Raw genomic sequence first — 21418 nt, forward strand, 5'->3', positions numbered from 1 at the left:
TCCAACCTAAGTATTAAAACTTCCGACTTCAGCTGTATAAGTGAACAGTGAATTATCCTATACACCTGTGTATTATCATTACCAACAAAAGCCAACTAGATTAGTTCCTACAGGCCCACTGAAGTGACAGCACCCACACTCCAATCTCCGTAATTGCAGAAACACTATTCCCAAATCTAGAAATGAGTGGATTTCGTGCTTGATTGGACACTCCAGTTGTAGCTCATCAGGCTCATCTATGCAGCTCTGTAAATGGGAGAATAGGAGGCAGTGAGCGTTGAAAATAAAGGAGCTGTTCCTAATAATAGCACAGCTACCGCAGGTTCCTTCATGAATATTTATGAGAGAGAATACAGGCTGATCTCTGCTCTCTCTGTCTGGTCTCCCCATTCGATTTCTTCCTTTTCGCTTTCTTTCTCCATCCCTCTCTCTCTTTCATCTCTCTCCATCTTTCTGACTGCAGCCTCTCTCTCCATGTTTCAATTTATCAGTCTCTCTCTCCCTCTCTCTTCTCTTCCTCTCCCTCTCTGCCCCCTCTCTCCTCCTCTCAGACAGTAAAGCTGTTATTATTCTGTTTAGCTGTATAAATCATAATGCCTGCACCACCTACTTCAGCTGTGATGACCCTCGCGCCACAAAACATAACAAAATCAAGGTGAACATTTATTGACTTCACCAGAGTACAATATGAGCAAAACAAATCTATCTGTGTTGGAGTGAAAACATTACAAAGCCTTGTGTTCTCAAAGGCTTAGGACACAATGCTGAAGAACCAAAGGTGAATGTCTAAATTATTCAGAATTAATCATTTATTCACATGACATAATTGCTACTATGCTGCAGTAAAGTTAATTAGACAATATATTTTCACAGCCTCAAGTACAACAACTCAGAAACACGTTCTGGGGGGATATTTTTAAGTTTTTTGCTATTATAGAGAGACAGTATGATCATATAGTTGTAGGAGTATAATATAGGGCAATTTAAACCTTTTAAGTGTGAGTTCTCACCTTGGCCCTGGACAATGAGACCCTTGTCCTCCTCCTTGTCCATCTTCCCCCCATCTCTCTCTGTCTGTCAGGGTGTGGCGTCTCCACGGTGTATGGAGGCCCGCCCCCAGACACCATGGCCGCCGCCCCCTCCTCCTCCCCCGGGATCCTGATCAGACTCTGGTTGGCTCTGGGCCCGCTCAGGCTTAGGGTTGGGGGTGCAGGGAGGGTCAGGGTGCTGGACAGACATGGTTCTCCTCAGGTGGGTGCGTTTACACAGGAAGTCAGGTTTGGCAGAGAGGCCGAAGGAGCCTTTCCTCAGGACCATGCGGACCGAGGAGGTCTTCTTGGATCTGGTCCGGTGGCCAAACTGCAGTGAGGAGAGATGCACTGCATAGCCATCACTTAGGAACTATGGGAAAGAGAGAGAGAGAGAGAGAGAGAGAGAGAGAGAGAGAACGAGAGTTAGTGAGATTGGCCATGTTAGATAAAGAATGGAACACTTAACAGGTAGAGAGAGATGGAGAGTGACAGGAAAGAACAAAAGCCACAGACAGACCGGAATAGATACATCAAAACACAATCGATAGCTATTAGTGAGTCAATGCCATTAGCTTGATCGTTAAAGAAAAGTAGAAGAGGAGTGTACAGTCCCCTGATGTCTACCTGGCATTGATTCTGGTACTTCTTGGAAGGCCTGCCCACAATGTAAATCTGTGAAGGACTCAGACCCAGCATGTTGTACACGGAGATGTCCTTCATGGAGCCATAGGCTGAGTTGATCTTAATGTGACACTGGCAGAGAGAGAGAGAGAGAAAGAAAGAGAGAAAGAAAGGGAGGGAGGGAGATAGACAGAGAGGGATGGAGGTCCACAGTCAATGTTAATGTGAGAACCAAGGAAGTGTGCGTGAGAAATAGAGGAAGAGAGAGAAAGAGAGAGAAAGAAAGGGATAGAAAAAAGAGAATGAGATATATATAGACAGGGTGAGAAAAAGAGAGAGAAAGAAAAAGAGGAAGATATACACAAAGACAAGGAGTTGAGATAGAGAGCAAGACAAATATATCCACTGTATCATGTATGTAATGTACCTCCTGCACTAGATTCCTGAGGAAGATGGTTTTCTGTCTCAGTGGGTCGTGGACCAGGCCCTCAGAGAAGAAGATCATGCCCTGGGGGAAGTTGTGTTGGGACAGCCATGACACCACACGCTGCTTCTGCATGTCTGGCCTCCCTGTGATGTAGATGATAAGATAGCCCAGGTCCTGCCAGTGTCTGGACACAAAGATAATTAGATAAATTCCTCTGAGAATTATCGTTTTCACTGAACATAAAGACAGACTGACATCAATAATATTCCTCTGAGATTTATGGTTTATTTTCTTTTTTTTTCTTATTATTTGTTATGTCCAGTATGAAGGAAGTTAAAGGTACAGTGCATTCGGAAAGTATTCAGACCCCTTTACTTTTTACAGCCTTATTCTAGAATTGATTAAATTATTTTTTCCGTTATCAAGCAACACACCCCATAATGACAAGGCTAATAATTGTTTTTTAAATTTTCCCCCTTTTTCTCCCCAATTTCGTGGTATCCAATTGTTTTAGTAGCTACTATCTTGTCTCATCGCTACAACTCCCGTACGGGCTCGGGAGAGACGAAGGTTAAAAGTCATGCGTCCTCCGATACACAACCCAACCAAGCTGCACTGCTTCTTAACACAGCGCGTATCCAACCCGGAAGTCAGCCGCACCAATGTGTCGGAGGAAACACCGTGCACCTGGCAACCTTGGTTAGCGCGCACTGCGCCCGGCCCGCCACGAGAGTCGCTGGTGCACGATGAGACAAGGACATCCCTACCGGCCATGCCCTCCCTAACCCGGAAGACGCTAGGCCAATTGTGTGTCGCTCCACGGACCTCTCGGTCGCGGCCGGTTACGACAGAGCCTGGGCGCAAACCCAGAGTCTCTGATGGCACAGCTGGTGTTGCAGTACAACGCCCTTAACCACTGCGCCGCCCGGGAGGCCCAAAGCTAATTATTTAAAGCATTTTTGCAAATGTAGATAAAAAACACACACATTTTTTTATTACTTTGTTGAAGCACCTTTGGCAGCAATTACAGCCTCAAGTATTCTTTGGTTTGATGTTACAAGCTTGGCACATCTGTATTTGGGGAGTATCTCCCATTCTTCTCTGCAGATCCTCTCAAGCTCTGTCAGGTTGGATGGGGAGTGTCACTGCACAGATATTTTCAGGTCTCTCCAGAGATGTTCGATCGGGTTCAAGTCCGGGCTCTGGCTGGGCCACTCAAGGACATTCAGAGACTTGTCCAGAAGCCACTCATGTGTTGTCTTTGCTGTGTGCCTAGGGTCGTTCTCCTGTTGGAAGGTGAACCTTCTCCCCAGTCTGAGATCCTGAGCGCTCTGGAGCAGATTTTCATCAAGGATCTCTGTGTGCTTTGCTCCGTTCATCTTTGCCTCGATCCTGACTAGTCTCCCAGTCCCTGCCGCTATAACATCCCCACGGCATGATGCTGCCACCACTATGCTTCACCGTAGGGATGGTGCCAGGTTTCCTCCAGAAGTGATGCTTGACATTCAGGTCAAAGAGTTCAATCTTGGTTTCATCAGACCAGAGAATCTTGTTTCTCATGGTCACGAGTTTCACGTCCTGACCTTCCTTTTTTATGTCTCTATTTTAGTTTCGTCAGGGCGTGAGTTGGGGTGGGCATTCTATGTTTTGTTCTGTGTGTTTTCTTTCTAGGTGTTTGGCCTGGTATGGTTCCCAATCAGAGGCAGCTGTCAATCATTGTCTCTGATTGAGAACCATACTTAGGCAGCCTGTTTTCCCACTATGGGTTGTGGGTAGTTGTTTTCTGTTTTGTGTATTGCACCTTGCAGAACTTTTCGTTTGTAATTTTGTTGTTTTTTTGTTCAAGTATTTGTATTGATTAAAAGGTATTATGAATACTTCCACGCTGCACCTTGGTCTTCTCCCGACAACAGACGTTACACTGAGAGTCTTTAGGTGCCTTTGACAAACTCCAAGCGGGCTGTCATGTGCCTTTTACTGAGGAGTGGCTTCCCTCTGGCCACTCTACCATAAAGGCCTGTCGTGACGTTGTATTAGTTAATATGACGTCTGTTGTTCATCGAATGATTAAAAGTTTATAATTGCGTGATTAACTGAATCAAGTGATTATTAACTCATTAACCTGGGGCACCATGGGTAAACTAGTTTATATTGAGTTTCTATTTCCCAAATTACCTCAAAGAATATCAGAATATCAATTTTAAAACAGCCGCTAATTAACCCGTTACCTCTACAATCTCGTTCTGAACGTTGTATAGTCCGTGAATCTGCACGGACCCGGGTCTCACCAATGAGTTCGTACCACACCAATCTTAGTTTAATATTAATTTACGAGAAAGCTAAAATGATGATAAAAGATACACGTAGACAAAACACATTATAGGCTATTGATTAGAACTTAGTATAACGGGCCAACACACCATGGCGTGTGTTACCCAAAATGGGGATTTCATAGAGAGAGAGGAAAAAGAAAGTACACAAGAGAAATATACATTTGGGTGAATTTGTCAGCTATGCTATTCTAACCCTAGCCTTGCCCCAAACTGCCGCTCTTATGGGTCAGAATATAATGATGTAATTACGTGGGGAAGATCTCAGAGGATTCTCTGCATGGACCGTTCAGGCTGCTCGATGATGCACTTCTCCGGCGCACTTTTCTGGTCATCCTCACGATGTCAGTGTCCTTTTGGCTTAGGAGTCTGTTCCCTCACCCTTGCTCTGGAAGGGGTCTTCTGAGGACAGACAGCTCTGTAGCTCAGAGCTCACAGCATAGGAATGAAACCAGTTCGATACCACGATTCGCTGGGATTGGATGCTAGGGGGTCCGGCTTGAATTCACCCGCTTAGACACAGCTACTCATCTGTAGCTTGGGTAGAAAAATATTTCTTTGTCTTCAAACTTGTTTTGCGTTCTAGGTTTGTTGACTTTTTAGACCTTGGCTGCAGCTTGGGTCACGTAGCCTTGTCTGTAAATTCTTTACTCACAAGTTTTATACCCTTGTGTCAGAAGTGGGCATAACCCCCTTTAGGGCAATTCTCTGGGCGTAACTAGTTACAAGGCAAGGTCTAGATTTGACTCAGATCCAATTTTTGACAATTAACTTCACATTTCATATTTACCAAAACATTCTCTTTGATTTGGATATTTTCAATACAATGTACAATGTATAAACATCAAACATATACTAGGTAAACTGTTGATGTTACAATGTTTTCGTAATAACGTCATCTATTAACCTTTAATAACAAAACAAAATTACATACATTTTCTTATTCCATCTATTGTCATGACCACCATTGTGGCTGATGGAAACCATTGTTCCAAAGTCCCTTTATTTCATGTTTAATGTTCAGAGGCTGGTTCTCCATAGTAACAGGACAAAGGAATTTGTCTGTGGCCTGAGATTTGCCAGCGTGAGGGGCATGAGGGGCATGAGGGGTCATAAAACCCCCACATCTTCAGACCCCTAGATCTCTCCTTCTCTGTTGGGGTTGAGAGATAATCTGTAGGGTTGTGGTCTCCTGTAACCTGACCTGATCAGGACAGTCATGACAGGCCTTACAGTCACCTCCTTGACCAAGGCCTTTCTCCCCTGTTTGCTCAGTTTGGTTGGGCGGTCAGCTCTGGGAAGAGTCTTGGTGGTTCCAAACTTCTTCCATTTAAGAGGCCATTTTGTTCTTGGGGAACTTCAATACTGCAGATTATTTTTTGCTACCCTGCCAAAGGGCTGTCTCGGAGCTCTACGGACAATTCCTTCGACCTCATGGCTTGGTTTTTGTTCTGATATGCACTGTCAACTGTGGGACCTTATATAGACAGGTGTGTGCCTTTTCAAATCATGTTGAATCAATTAAATTTACCACAGGAGGACTCCAATCAAGTTGAAGAAACATCTCAAGGATGATCAATGGAAACAGGATGCACCTGAGCTCAATTTAAAAAAAAAAGTCTAATAGAACAGATTCTGAATACATATGTAAATAAGGTATTTCAGTTTTTTTAGATTTTATACATTTGCAAAATAATCTAAAGACCTGTTTTCGCTTTGTCAGTATGGGGATATTGTGTGTAGATTGATGAGGATCTTTTTGGTTTCTCATCCATTTTAGAATAAAGCTCTCAAGTAACAAAATTCTAGTTAGCATTTGCACTAACACTAGTTAGCAACTTCCTTCAAACTCCCTTTAATGTGACAAAATACAACGATCATATTCTGAGCTGAACAGATGACTTGTAGGCGTTGAAATTGAGTTATCATTTACATTCCATTAATCATTTATCTCTGCTTGAACTGCTCCTTAATCAAACAAAAGCTGGAAGGCACATTCACAAACACAAACACACAAACACTCGCACGCATGAGTTACCTGACGACGTCCACTGCTCCGGGGCGGACTTTAGGGTCGCTGCCCATGATGGAGACGCTAGCAGCGAAGGAGCCATCGATGCTGAACACCACACACTCCATCCCCCTGGGCAACACCGTCAGGTAGGCCTCTGCACTCGTCTGATCTCCCCTGGGCAGGAGGTAAAGAGAGGGGGAGAGGGGGAGGATGATTGCTACTGTAGGCACCTCTGGGGCTCCTTGTTATTCAACAACCTGTGAGTACACTGTTAGAGCTTCACAGTACTTTACCTCCATCACTGATATGGGCCGTAATTCAATTCAGTATTCCTCCACTTTCATGGGACTCGTCCCAACCCGCATCCATTTCATTACTGATACAACCTCTAACATACTATAACAAACATGCTGTGGTTGCATATCAATAAGAAATAAAAAGGAGTTGTGTGCTTACTTGACCATCATTTTGATAGGGTAGACCCCGGTGGCCAGCTTCTTGCTCTTGGGGATGGTGTAGACCACTCTGCCACTACTGGTGGTCACCTCTGTGTCAAAGTGGACCCAACGGCCGGACTGGGGCTGGGTCATTAGGAGAATGTCCACCTGGGAGAGGACAAGATAGATTCATGATAAGATGATATGATGATATGATACGTACGGTTCAGGGCCGCAATTTAATTCCCTTCAATAAACTTTAGTGTTGATGTCTGTCAAAGCAAATTCCTTTGTCAGACCACCATAAGAGAAGTATAAATTTCACTTTATTGAAATGCAGACACTTTTAAAAGTGTTGCAACTCTAGTGTTGTAAATAGGGCAAATAGTGTTTGCACATTTCTTAATTCTATTTAACCTTTATTTAAACTAGGCAAGTCAGTTAAGAACAAATTCTTATTTACAATGACGGCCTACCCCGGCCAAACCCAGGCGACGCTGGGCCAATTGTGCGCCGCCCTATGGGACTCCCAATCATGGCCGGATGTGATGCAGCCTGGATTTGAACCAGGTACTGCAGTGAGGCCTCTTGCACTGAGATGGAGTGTCTTGTGTTGTGTCGTCACCTTCTCTCCAGTCAGAGTCACCATGTCCAGTGGGCCGTACATGAACCGACCAACCAGCGTCTGTGGTCCCTCCTCTGTGGCGATGATATCATTCACCCTGTGGTTGCCAGTCACATTCTGCATGAGGAGAAGAGATTTACTGTCACTTCTCTTTAGTTTTTTGTGCATCCCAAATGGCACCCTACACTCTTAGAAAAAAAGGTGCTATCTAGAACCTACAAGTAGAACCCTTTGAAGAATATTGTTTGGTTCCATGTAAAACCTTTTCCACAGACGGTTCTACATTAAACCGAAAAGGTTTCTACCTGGAACCAAAAAGGGTCGTACCTGGAACCAAAAAGGTTTTGGAACGCTCTTTTCTAAGAGTGTATTACGTATATAGTGCACTACTTTTGACCAGAGACCTATGATCCCTGGTCATATGTAGTGCACTATAAAGGGAATAAAGTGCCATTTGGGACTTCGTATTTGTCTTTCATTACTTTCTGCATCACTCCTCCTCAGACGTAGTGTTTACATCGGCAGGAGGAAATGGGATGTCAAAAGAAGGATGAAAAATAGCCCTTTATTTTTCAATTTATCCCTGTTTTGATGCATCACATTTGAAACGTGTGGTGAAGGAGTCTCAGAAGTGTGCACTACAGGACCTTACCAAAAGAGGGTGTCAAATCTCCATGAAGCCTGGCTACAGTAGCAGTGTGGTTCTGGTTCCCCTTCACTACATCTAATTTCAAAGAGCAGGGTGAATAACCCTAAATGAGCTGAGCTAAGGAGAAGTCCTCTAACTCCACACGGCACCCTACTCAATATGTAGTGCACACTACTTTTGACAAGGGCCCATATGGCTCTAGTCAAAAGTAATGCACTACATAGGGAATAGCGTTCCATTTGGGACACAAACCAACTTCATTGCTGAGCTGGTGGGATATTAATGACAAATTAAAGCAGAGGAGTTTACAGATGTAGTTCCCTGGCTCTGTTACAGTAACGCCATGCTGCATTACCTCAGTCCTAACAACCACAGGTGGTTGGAGATAGAATAATTGGGGACAGGTTTGACTGAAGGAAACTTTCAGGAGCACTTAGAGGGTCATTTCTAAGGGTTGTAGCGCTATAGGTGCGGGAGTGTTTCAGAAATATTTTTGCTATTTTCACACCTGGAATTATGGGAGCTATTTATAAAATACAGTAACCCTACAATACAAACTTGTTATAACAAATATGTAGCCTATCTAGTTGGTTTTTATTGGCTTCATCATGGAAATATTCGACTACACATGTTGCATTCACATTTCGAAAATGCACCGCATGTTCGAGCCATGGACAATTGGACATTGCCCAAATGTTATAATAAGATAAGCCTACCATCGCCAATTATATGGCCTGTTACTGACTTTACCACGTGAATGGTAAACAAACAGCCTAGAGCCTGGCGACAGCACCAAGAACAGTGATTGGAATTCCTGCAATTATTTTATTTAGTTTTTTAAATATTTATTTAACTAGGCAAGTCAGTTAAGAACAAATTCTTATTTTCAATGACAGCCTCGAACAGTGTGTTAACTGCCTGTTCAGGGGCAGAACGACAGTTTTGTACCTTGTCAGCTCGGGGATTTGAACTTGCAACCTTCCGGTTACTAGTCCAACACTCTAACCACTAGGCTACCCTGCCGCCCCAAATTGACTGTTTGGTTACAAAATCTAAAGGAAAAACAGTAGTCCCTGTATCGTGAATAGTGGGACCCCAGCTAATGTCATCTAATGAAGCAATTAAACATTTCCAGACACAACACAATTTGCATTTTGATTAAGTTTGTCAATAATTAATCTTTGCCAGTACTGAGCCATGCTGAAGCTGTGGCATCTCAGCATGACACACACACACACACACACACACACACACACACACACACACACACACACACACACACACACACACACACACACACACACTTCTACACACTGGCATGCCTGCAGCACTGTCTGTGAATAGGCTGAAATGCCAGATTGATTCTAATATCTGGACAGTGGCCACATGTCTCTACTACAGGTCACTGCTGAATCTCTCTGCATGAATGCCTGTCTCATGAGAAAATAGAAGAACATATCGCTATCACACCGGGTGAGCGGTGAGTTCACCTTGCCCTCAGACACACATTGAGAGGAGGAAATGGAGAGGAGAGGCAGACCCCTGTCTTACAGCGGTGGCCCCACTCCATCAGTGACAAAGAGCCCCTTACTAGGATAGTGAACTGAAGTCACAGCGTCACTGATGCCAGGTAGGGCCCTCTGAATGGTATCACTAATCCCTGGATGAGCTGGCAGTGTCCAGATGAAGTCTATACAGGACACCAGGAGACTGTATAACAATATGGCTATAACAAATATCATATTCAAATCCCAAATCAAATCAAATCAAAATTATTTGTCACATACACATGGTTAGCAGATGTTAATGCAAGTGTAGCGAAATGCTTCTGCTTATAGTTCCGACAATGCAGTAATAACCAACGAATAACCTAACCTAACAATTTCAAAACAACTACCTTATACACACAGTGTAAAGGAATGAAAGAATATGTACATACAAATATATGATGGTACAGAATGGCATAGGCAAGATGCAGTAGATGGTATCGAGTACAGTATATACATATGAGATGAGTAATGTAGGGTATGTAAACGTTATTTGAAGTGGCATTGTTTAAAGTGGCTAGTGATACATTTTTACATACATTTTTACATTATTAAAGTGGCTAGAGTTGAGTCAGTATGTTGGCAGCAGCCACTCAATGTTAGTGTTGGCTGTTTAACAGTCTGATGGCCTTGAGATAGAAGCTATTTTTCGGTTTCTCGGTCCCTGCTTTGATGCACCTGTACTGACCTCGCCTTCTGGATGATAACGGGGTGAACAGGTGGTTGTTGTCCCCAATGATCGTTATGGCCTTCCTGTGACATCGGGTGGTGTAGGCGTCCTGGAGGGCAGGTAGTTTGCCCCCGGGGATGCGTTGTGCAGACCTCACTACCCTCTGGAAAGCCTTACGGTTGTGGGCGGAGCAGTTGCCATACCAGGCGGTGATACAGCCCGACAGGATGCTCTCGATTGTGCATCTGTAAAAGTTTGTGAGTGCTTTTGGTGACAAGCCAAATTTCTTCAGCCTCCTGAGGTTGAAGAGGTGCTGCTGCGCCTTCTTCACCACGCTGTCTGTGTGGGTGGACCAATTCAGTTTGTCCGCGATGTGTATGCCGGGGAACTTAAAAGTTACTACCCTCTCCACTACTGTCCCGTCGATGTGGATAGGGGGGTGCTCCCTCTGCTGTTTCCTGAAGTCCACGATCATCTCCTCTGTTTTGTTGAGGTTGAGTGTGAGGTTGTTTTCCTGACACCACACTCCGAGGGCCCTCACCTCCTCCCTGTACGCCGTCCCGTCGTTGTTGGTAATCAAGCCTACCACTTTAGTGTCTTCTGCAAACTTGATGATTGAGTTGCAGTCGTGAGTGAACAGGGAGCTCAGAACACACCCTTGTGGGGCCCCAGTGTTGAAGATCAACTGGGTGGAGATGCTGCTACCTACCCTCACCACCTGGGGGCGGCCCGTCAGGAAGTCCAGTACCCAGTTGCACAGGGCCCAGGGTCTCGAGCTTGATGACAAGTTTGGAGGGTACTATGGTGTTAGATGCTGAGCTGTAGTCGATGAACAGCATTCTCACATAGGTATTCTTCTTGTCCAGATGGGTTAGGGCAGTGTGCAGTGTGGTTGTGATTGCGTCGTCTGTGGACCTATTGGGGCGGTAAGCAAATTGGAGTGGGTCTAGGGTGTCAGGTAGGGTGGAGGTTATATGGTCCTTGACTAGTCTCTCAAAGCACATCATGATGACGGAAGTGAGTGCTACGGGGCGGTAGTTGTTTAGCTCAGTTACCTTAGCTTTCTTAGGAACAGGAACAATGGTGGCCCTCTTGAAGCATGTGGGAACAGCAGACTGGGATAAGGATTGATTGAATATGTCCGTAAACACACCAGTAAACATACGGTCTGCGCATGCTCTGAGGACGCGGCTGGGGATGCAGTCTGGGCCTGCAGCCTTGCGAGGGTTAACACATTTAAATGTTTTACTCACGTCGGCTGCAGTGAAGGAGAGTCCGCAGGTTTTGGTAGCGGGCCATGTCAGTGGCACTGTATTGTCCTCAAAGTGAACAAAGAAGTTGTTTAGTCTGTCTGGGAGCAAGACATCCTGGTCCGCGACGAGGCTGGTTTTCTTTTTGTAATCCGTGATTGACTGTAGACTCTGCCACATACCTCCCATGTCTGAGCTGTTGTATTTCAACTCTACTTTGTCTCTATACTGACACTTAGCTTGTTTGATTGCCTTGTGGAGGGAATACCTACACTGTTTGTATTCGGTCATGTTTCCGGGTCACCTTGCCCTGTTTAAAAGCAGTGGTTTTCAGTTTTGCGCGAATGCTGCCATCAATCCACGGTTTCTGGTTGGGGAATGTTTTAATAAACGCTGTGGGTATAACATCACCGATGCACTTGCTAATAAACTCGCTCACCGAACCAGCGTATTCGTCAATGTTGTTGTTTGACGTAATGCGGAACATATCCTAGTCCACGTGAACGAAGCAATCTTGAAGCGTGGAATCAGATTGATCCAACCAGCGTTGAACAGACCTGAGCGTGGGAGCTTCCTGTTTTAGTTTCTGTCTGTAGGCTGGAAGCAACTAAATGGAGTCGTGATCAGCTTTTCCAAAAGGAGGGCGGGGGAGGGCCTTATATGTGTCGCAGAAGTTAGAAAAACAATGATCCAGGGTTTTACCAGCCTTGGTTGCACAATCGATATGCTGATAGAATTTAGGGAGTCTTGTTATCAGATTAGCCTTGTTAAAATCCCCAGCTACAATGAATGCTGCCTCGGGATATGTGGTTTCCAGTTTACATAGAGTCAAATGAAGTTCATTCAGGGCCATTGATGTGTCTGCTTGGGGGGGAATATATGCAGCTGTGATTATAATTGAAGAGAATTCTCTTGGTAGATAATGCGGTCGGCATTTGATTGTGAGGAATTCTAAGTCAGGTGAACAGAAGGACTTGAGTTCCTGTATGTTGTTATGATCACACCACGTCTCGTTAATCATAAGGCATACCCACCCACCCTTCTTCCTACCAGAAAGATGCTTGTTTCTGTCGGCGCGATGCGTGAAGAAACCAGCTGGCTGCTCCGACTCCGATAGCATATCTCGATTGAGCCATGTTTCCGTGAAGAAAAGAACGTTACAGTCTCTTATGTCTCTCTGGAATGCTACCCTTGATCGGATTTCATCTATCTTGTTGTCAAGAGACTGCACATTGGCGAGTAGTATGCTCGGGAGCGGTGTGCGATGTGCCTGTCTCCGGAGCCTGACCAGAAGACCGCTTCGTCTGCCCCTTTTACGGCGTAGTTGTTTTGGTTCGCCGGCTGGGATCCGATCCATTGTCCTGGGTGGTGGGCAAAACAGAGGATCCACTTCGGGAAAGTGGTATCCCTGGTCGTAATGTTGGTGAGTTGACGTTGCTCTTATATCCAGTAGTTCCTCCCGACTGTATGTAATAAAACCTAAGATGACCTGGGGTAACAATGTAAGAAATAACACGTAAAAAAACGAAATACTGCATAGTTTCCTAGGAACGCGAATTGAGGCGGCCATCTCTGTCGGCGCCGGAAGTTTAAGTGGTCAAGTTCTCCAAGCTGCTCCTCCTCCAGCTGTTGCTCCTCTACCACTTACACAAGAGACAGATCACAGGCTTGGAGGCTGGAGCAGAGCGTGTAAGACACAGTCCAATGAATCCTATGTCTAGTTTCCTTAAATATACTGTAGATAGGTTCCAGTGGGCCACGCAGTACATAATATAACAGGACAAAAGCCCATTGTTTTTGAATTATTTGCTTTGAATATACTGATGTCCCAGAAATAGACTGGGCTGACCTTTCAGCCTGGCAGTAGTCATGTTGTCTTTTATGCTGGAGCATCAGGTAATTGTTTTGTTGTGCTAGCATCAATGATTGAAGATGAAACACGCAACATTCAAGTCTCAGCCCACACACAGACACAGAAGCAACAATGGCAAATAAATTGCCCATTTAGTGTCTGTGTACTTTAATGCCGGGCGAAAGTAACCATCCAGCCAGGACGGGTTGTACCAGCTCTACGCTTGAGACCTCCAGTGCGCCTCCACGTCCCAGTGTATCCGGTGCCTGCTCCATGCACCAGGATTCCAGGGCATCTCCCCAGTCCGGTGAGACCTGTTCCGGTTCCACGTACCAGGCCTCCAGTATGTCTCCCCAGCCTGGTAAGCCCTGTGGCAGTTCCACACACCAGGCTTCCAGTACGTCTCCTCAGTCCGGTGAGACCTGTTCCGGCTCCACGTTCGAAGCCTCCAGTGATGATCCATGGCATGAAGCCTCCAGTGATAATCCATGGCACGAAGCCTCCAGTGATGATCCACGGCACGAAGCCTCCAGTGATGAGCCACGGCACGGAGCCTCCAGTGATGATCCATGGCCCGGAGCCTGCAGTGAGGATCCATGGCCCGGAGCCTCCAGTGATGATCCACGGCACGGAGCCTCCAGTGATGATCCACGGCACGGAGCCTCCAGTGATGATCCATGGCCCGGAGCCTGCAGTGAGGATCCATGGCACGAAGCCTCCAGCGTTGATCCGCGGTCCGTAGCCTCCAGCGACGGTCCCCTGTCCGGAGCCTGCAGCGACAGTCCCCTGTCCAGAGCCTGCAGCGAAGGTCCCCTGTCCGGAGCCTGCAGTGACAGTCCCCTGTCCGGAGCCTGCAGCGACGGTTACCAGTTCGGAGCCTCCAGCGACAGTCTCCAGTCCTGAGCCTCCAGCGACGGTCCCCAGTATGGGGCCTCCAGCGATGGTCCCCAGTCCGAGGCCTGCAGCGAGGGTCCCCAGTCCGGGGCCTACAACGAGGGTCCCCAGTCCAGGGCCTACAACGAGGGTCCCCAGTCCGGGGCCTGCAACGAGGGTCCCCAGTCCGGGGTCGGCAACTAGGGTCCCCAGTCCGGGGCCTACAACAAGGGTCCCCAGTCCGGGGCCTACAACAAGGGTCCCCAGTCCAGTCATTTCCTTGACGACGATCGTGACAAGATGTGTGAAGCTGATGTTAAAAGTGTGTGCATAAGTGTGTGTGTGTGCATGCGTGCCTGTGTGTGCGCACACGTCCTTATCGCTTTGTCTCTGACCGAGATACAATTATAAAATGTTTGAACTAAAGATGATTCAATATTTATTGGAATTTCCTCATAAAGCGTTTGAACGTACTACAAATTGCTTCTTTCTACAATACACACAGTAATCCCAAATCTGCCCCAAATGGGACCCTATTCTCTATATAGCGCACTTCTTTTATCCAGAGCCCTGGTCAAAAGTAGTGCACTATATAGGGAATAGGGTGACATTTTGGACATAGCCATAGAATCAACAGTGTGGGGCTATTATTGACACTTCCTACTGTCCTTTATCTTCCATTAATAAGTCATGCTGGTTTCCTCACCCTCAGTTTGACAGGCGTCCTCCTGCGAAGCCACTTCTCCCGTGGGCTGGATGGAGAGAAGGGGGCTGAGTCCTTGCTGTCAGCTTCCTGGGCCTTCACACTGTCGCATCGTATGAGCTACATGAACACACACACAAGCACACACACAGTCCATTAATCCACCGCGGGCTTAGTCCACTCAGTATGACGGCACTTCTCAAACAGAATCCCTAGTCTACATTTAGGCACCGGATGCACATTTATCAGTGGAGTGTCACACGACCTACAGACAAAACAATTATATGGAATACTCATCCTCTGGTGCTCAAACACACTTTAGAGAGCATAAAACTAGGACTGTCATTATCTTGAGGTGTACACAGTCACAGATGCTAACTGGAGCTCATTTGTCAAGAGGAAGATTGAGGTGTATTAACAGGATAGCTAGAGGATGATCCGCTATGGAGTGGACTCTATGTACATTTCATCTCAGAAGTTGAGAAGAAAAACCTGTCTATCTTTAGCCTGATCAATGTGTAGCCAGGCTAATGAAACAGCAGGGCTAATGATGTGTTTCCAAAGAGGAGAGGAGAGGAAAGGACAGGTCGCAGTGAGAGAAGGAGCTCTACTCCATGACTGTATTAACGAGATCCCAGTTTAAGATTCAACATCTTATTATAACGGCAATTATGTAAGAAAAGGTCATTGATTTCACTAAAGCAGCAGTTAAGTACAGTAAATAAATTAAAAGGGCAGTAAGCTTGTGCGAATCATAACGTCCGTATCCATTTCCATGATAGGATATCGATTAGAGCTGAAACCCACTGATCCAAGATAACAATCAGTCAGTTTATTATCTTCACGGCAGAGATAGATAATACTTCTTATTTCCTGTGTACTCTCTGATTCTCTGACTCTCTGACTCTCTGCAGCCAACACCATGGGTGCACTTTCCAAATAGCACCTTATTCCCTATATCGAGCACTACTTTTAGCCAGAGCCCTATGGATCCTGGTCAAAGGTAGTGCACTATATAGGGAATAGGGTGCAATTTGAAAAACAACCCCTTACTGTATTGGATGCTGCTCTGGTCTCTTCTCCTTAAAGTAGGTGGACACCTCTTCAAATTAGTGGAGTCAGCTATTTCAGCCACACCGGTTGCTGACAGGTGTATAAAATTGAGCACACAACCATGCAATCACCATAAAATAATTATCTGACATTTCCCACCTGGACAAAAGGAATAGCTATGTGAGAATGCTGTTCATTGACTACAACTCAGCGTTCAACACCATAGTGCCCACAATTCCCCATCAGGAGACTGAAAAGATTTGACATGGGTCCCAAAATCCTCAAAATGTTCTACAGCTGCACCATTGAGAGCATCCTGACTGGTTGCATCACCGCCAAGTATGGCAACTTTTTAAAATGTATTTATTTCACCTTTATTTAACCAGGTAGGCAAGTTGAGAACAAGTTCTCATTTACAATTGCGACCTGGCCAAGATAAAGCAAAGCAGTTCGACAGATACAACGACACAGAGTTACACATGGAGTAAAACAAACATACAGTCAATAATACAGTATAAACAAGTCTATATACAATGTGAGCAAATTAGGTGAGAAGGGAGGTAAGGGCAAAAAAGGCCATGGTGGCAAAGTAAATACAATATAGCAAGTAAAACACTGGAATGGTAGTTTTGCAATGGAAGAATGTACAAAGTAGAAATAAAAATAATGGGGTGCAAAGGAGCAAAATAAATTAATTAATTAAATAAAGTTGGGAAAGAGGTAGTTGTTTGGGCTAAATTATATGTGGGCTATGTACAGGTGCAGTAATCTGTAAGATGCTCTGACGGTGCTTAAAGCTAGTGAGGGAGATAAGTGTTTCCAGTTTCAGAGATTTTTGTAGTTCGTTCCAGTCATTGGCAGCAGAGAACTGGAAGAAGAGGCGGCCAAAGAAAGAATTGGTTTTGGGGGAGACTAGAGAGATATACCTGCTGGAGCGTGTGCTACAGGTGGGAGATGCTATGGTGACCAGCGAGCTGAGATAAGGGGGTACTTTACCTAACAGGGTCTTGTAGATGACATGGAGCCAGTGGGTTTGGCGACGAGTATGATGCAAGGGCCAGCCAACGAGAGCGTACAGGTCGCAATGGTGGGTAGTATATGGGGCTTTGGTGACAAAACGGATTGCACTGTGATAGACTGCATCCAATTTGTTGAGTAGGGTATTGGAGGCTATTTTGTAAATGACATCGCCAAAGTCGAGGATTGGTAGGATGGTCAGTTTTACAAGGGTATGTTTGGCAGCATGAGTGAAGGATGCTTTGTTGCGAAATAGGAAGCCAATTCTAGATTTAACTTTGGATTGGAGATGTTTGATATGGGTCTGGAAGTTGTCCACGTATTCTAAGTCAGAGCCGTCCAGAGTAGTGATGTTGGACAGGCGGGTAGGTGCAGGTAGCGATCGGTTGAAGAGCATGCATTTAGTTTTACTTGTATTTAAGAGCAATTGGAGGCCACGGAAGGAGAGTTGTATGGCATTGAAGCTTGCCTGGAGGGTTGTTAACACAGTGTCCAAAGAAGGGCCGGAAGTATACAGAATGGTGTCGTCTGCGTAGAGGTGGATCAGGGACTCACCAGCAGCAAGAGCGACCTCATTGATGTATACAGAGAAGAGAGTCGGTCCAAGAATTGAACCCTGTGGCACCCCCATAGAGACTGCCAGAGGTTCGGACAGCAGACCCTCCGATTTGACACACTGAACTCTATCAGAGAAGTAGTTGGTGAACCAGGCGAGGCAATCATTTGAGAAACCAAGGCTGTCGAGTCTGCCGATGAGGATGTGGTGGTTGACAGAGTCGAAAGCCTTGGCCAGATCAATGAATACGGCTGCACAGTAATGTTTCTTATCGATGGCGGTTAAGATATCGTTTAGGACCTTGAGCGTGGCTGAGGTGAACCCATGACCAGCTCTGAAACCTGCATAGCATAGCAGAGAAGGTATGCATAACTTGCATAGCAGAGAAGGTATGGTGAGATTCGAAATGGTCGGTAATCTGTTTGTTGACTTGGCTTTCGAAGACCTTAGAAAGGCATGGTAGGATAGATATAGGTCTGTAGCAGTTTGGGTCAAGAGTGTCCCCCCCTTTGAAGAGGGGGATGACCGCAGCTGCTTTCCAATCTTTGGGAATCTCAGACGACACAAAAGAGAGGTTGAACAGGCTAGTAATAGGGGTGGCAACAATTTCGGCAGATAATTTTAGAAAGAAAGGGTCCAGATTGTCTAGCCCGGCTGATTTGTAGGGGTCCAGATTTTTCAGTTCTTTCAGAACATCAGCTGAATGGATTTGGGAGAAGGAGAAATGGGGAAGGCTTGGGCGAGTTGCTGTTGGGGGTGCAGTGCTGTTGACCGGGGTAGGAGTAGCCAGGTGGAAAGCATGGCCAGCCGTAGAAAAATGCTTATTGAAATTCTCAATTATGGTGACAGGATTTAGTCAGTGGACAGCTGGGAGGAGGTGTTCTTATTCTCCATGGACTTTAAAGTGTCCCAGAACTTTTTTGAGTTAGTGTTGCAGGAAGCAAATTTCTGCTTGAAAAAGCTTGCCTTGGCTTTTCTAACTGCCTGTGTATAACGGTTTCTAGCTTCCCTGAACAGCTGCATATCACGGGGGCTGTTCGATGCTAATGCAGAACGCCATAGGATGTTTTTGTGTTGGTTAAGGGCAGTCAGGTCTGGGGAGAACCAAGGGCTATATCTGTTCCTGGTTCTAAATTTCTTGAATGGGGCATGTTTATTTATGATGGTTAGGAAGGCATTTTTTAAAAATATCCAGGTATCCTCTACTGACGGGATGAGATCAATATCCTTCCAGGATACCCCGGCCAGGTCGATTAGAAAGGCCTGCTCGCTGAAGTGTTTCAGGGAGCGTTTTACAGTGATGAGTGGAGGTCGTTTGACCGCTGACCCATTACGGATGCAGGTAATGAGGCAGTGATCGCTGAGATCTTGGTTGAAGACAGCAGAGGTGTATTTAGAGGGGAAGTTGGTTAGGATGATATCTATGAGGGTGCCCGTGTTTAAGGCTTATCTGGCCGTAAGCGCTACAGAGAGTAGTGCGTACGGCCCAATATATCACTGGGGCCAAGCTTCCTGCCATCCAGGACCTATATACTAGGAGGTGTCAGAGGAAGGCCCAAAAAATCATCAAAGACTCCAGTCACCCAAGTCATAGACTGTTCTCTCTGCTACTGCACGGCAAGCAATACTGGAGCGCAAAGACCAAAAAGCTCCTTAACAGCTTCTACCCCCAAGCCATAAGACTGAACAATTAATCAAATGGCCAAACCCCCCCCCCATGTTTTTACACTGTTGTTACTCACTGTTTATGCATAGTCACTTTACCCCTACCTACATGTTACTGTTTAGGCATAGTCACTTTACCCCTACCTACATGTCACTGTTTATACATAGTCACTTTACCCCTACCTACATGTTACTGTTTATCCATAGTCACTTTACCCCTACCTACATGTTACTGTTTATCCATAGTCACTTTACCCCTACCTACATGTTACTGTTTATCCATAGTCACTTTACCCTACCTACATGATACTGTTTTTACATAGTCCTTTACCCCTACCTACATGTTACTGTTTATCCATAGTCACTTTACCCCTACCTACATGTTACTGTTTATACATAGTCACTTTACCCCTACCTACATGTTACTGTTTATACATAGTCACTTTACCCCTACCTACATGTTACTGTTTAGGCATAGTCACTTTACCCCTACCTACATGTCACTGTTTATACATAGTCACTTTAACCCTACCTACATGTCACTGTTTATACATAGTCACTTTACCCCTACCTACATGTTACTGTTTATACATAGTCACTTTACCCCTACCTACATGTCACTGTTTATACATAGTCACTTTACCCTACCTACATGTCACTGTTTATACATAGTCACTTTAACCCTACCTACATGTCACTGTTTATACATAGTCACTTTACCCCTACCTACATGTTACTGTTTATCCATAGTCACTTTACCCCTACCTACATGTTACTGTTTATCCATAGTCACTTTACCCCTACCTACATGTTACTGTTTATCCATAGTCACTTTACCCCTACCTACATGTTACTGTTTATACATAGTCACTTTACCCCTACCTACATGTTACTGTTTAGGCATAGTCACTTTACCCCTACCTACATGTTACTGTTTATGCATAGTCACTTTACCCCTACCTACATGTCACTGTTTATCCATAGTCACTTTACCCCTACCTACATGTTACTGTTTAGGCATAGTCACTTTACCCCTACCTACATGTTACTGTTTATCCATAGTCACTTTACCCCTACCTACATGTTACTGTTTATGCATAGTCACTTTACCCCTACCTACATGTTACTGTTTATACATAGTCACTTTACCCCTACCTACATGTTACTGTTTATACATAGTCACTTTACCCCTACCTACATGTTACTGTTTATACATAGTCACTTTACCCCTACCTACATGTTACTGTTTATACATAGTCACTTTACCCCTACCTACATGTTACTGTTTATACATAGTCACTTTACCCCTACCTACATGTTACTGTTTATACATAGTCACTTTACCCCTACCTACATGTTACTGTTTATACATAGTCACTTTACCCCTACCTACATGTTACTGTTTATACATAGTCACTTTACCCCTACCTACATGTTACTGTTTATACATAGTCACTTTACCCCTACCTACATGTTACTGTTTATACATAGTCACTTTACCCCTACCTACATGTTACTGTTTATACATAGTCACTTTACCCCTACCTACATGTTACTGTTTATACATAGTCACTTTACCCCTACCTACATGTTACTGTTTATACATAGTCACTTTACCCCTACCTACATGTTACTGTTTATACATAGTCACTTTACCCCTACCTACATGTTACTGTTTATACATAGTCACTTTACCCCTACCTACATGTTACTGTTTATACATAGTCACTTTACCCCTACCTACATGTCACTGTTTATACATAGTCACTTTACCCCTACCTACATGTTACTGTTTATACATAGTCACTTTACCCCTACCTACATGTTACTGTTTATACATAGTCACTTTACCCCTACCTACATGTTACTGTTTATACATAGTCACTTTACCCCTACCTACATGTTACTGTTTATACATAGTCACTTTACCCCTACCTACATGTTACTGTTTATACATAGTCACTTTACCCCTACCTACATGTTACTGTTTATACATAGTCACTTTACCCCTACCTACATGTTACTGTTTATACATAGTCACTTTACCCCTACCTACATGTCACTGTTTATACATAGTCCTTTACCCCTACCTACATGT

General features: G+C 44.9%; 1 protein-coding gene across 3 annotated transcripts in view; it reads right to left on the bottom strand.

Moving 5' to 3' along the window:
* Positions 1–21418, bottom strand: part of LOC118394682 (membrane-associated phosphatidylinositol transfer protein 3-like) — a 236456-nt gene that overhangs the window by 4408 nt on the left and 210630 nt on the right. For all 3 annotated transcript variants that reach the window (XM_052520107.1, XM_052520116.1, XM_052520103.1), the window contains exons 13-19: positions 15033–15149; positions 7486–7602; positions 6880–7028; positions 6448–6597; positions 2080–2263; positions 1656–1784; positions 1011–1401 (exon numbers count right to left, since the gene is read on the bottom strand). In XM_052520107.1, coding sequence (XP_052376067.1) covers positions 1078–1401; positions 1656–1784; positions 2080–2263; positions 6448–6597; positions 6880–7028; positions 7486–7602; positions 15033–15149 — 1170 coding nt within the window. In that variant the 3' untranslated portion in view covers positions 1011–1077. The remainder of the gene's footprint in view (positions 1–1010; positions 1402–1655; positions 1785–2079; positions 2264–6447; positions 6598–6879; positions 7029–7485; positions 7603–15032; positions 15150–21418) is intronic.

Source organism: Oncorhynchus keta, chromosome 1, assembly GCF_023373465.1.
Source record: "Oncorhynchus keta strain PuntledgeMale-10-30-2019 chromosome 1, Oket_V2, whole genome shotgun sequence".
In the NCBI taxonomy this organism is placed as follows: Eukaryota; Metazoa; Chordata; class Actinopteri; order Salmoniformes; family Salmonidae; genus Oncorhynchus; species Oncorhynchus keta.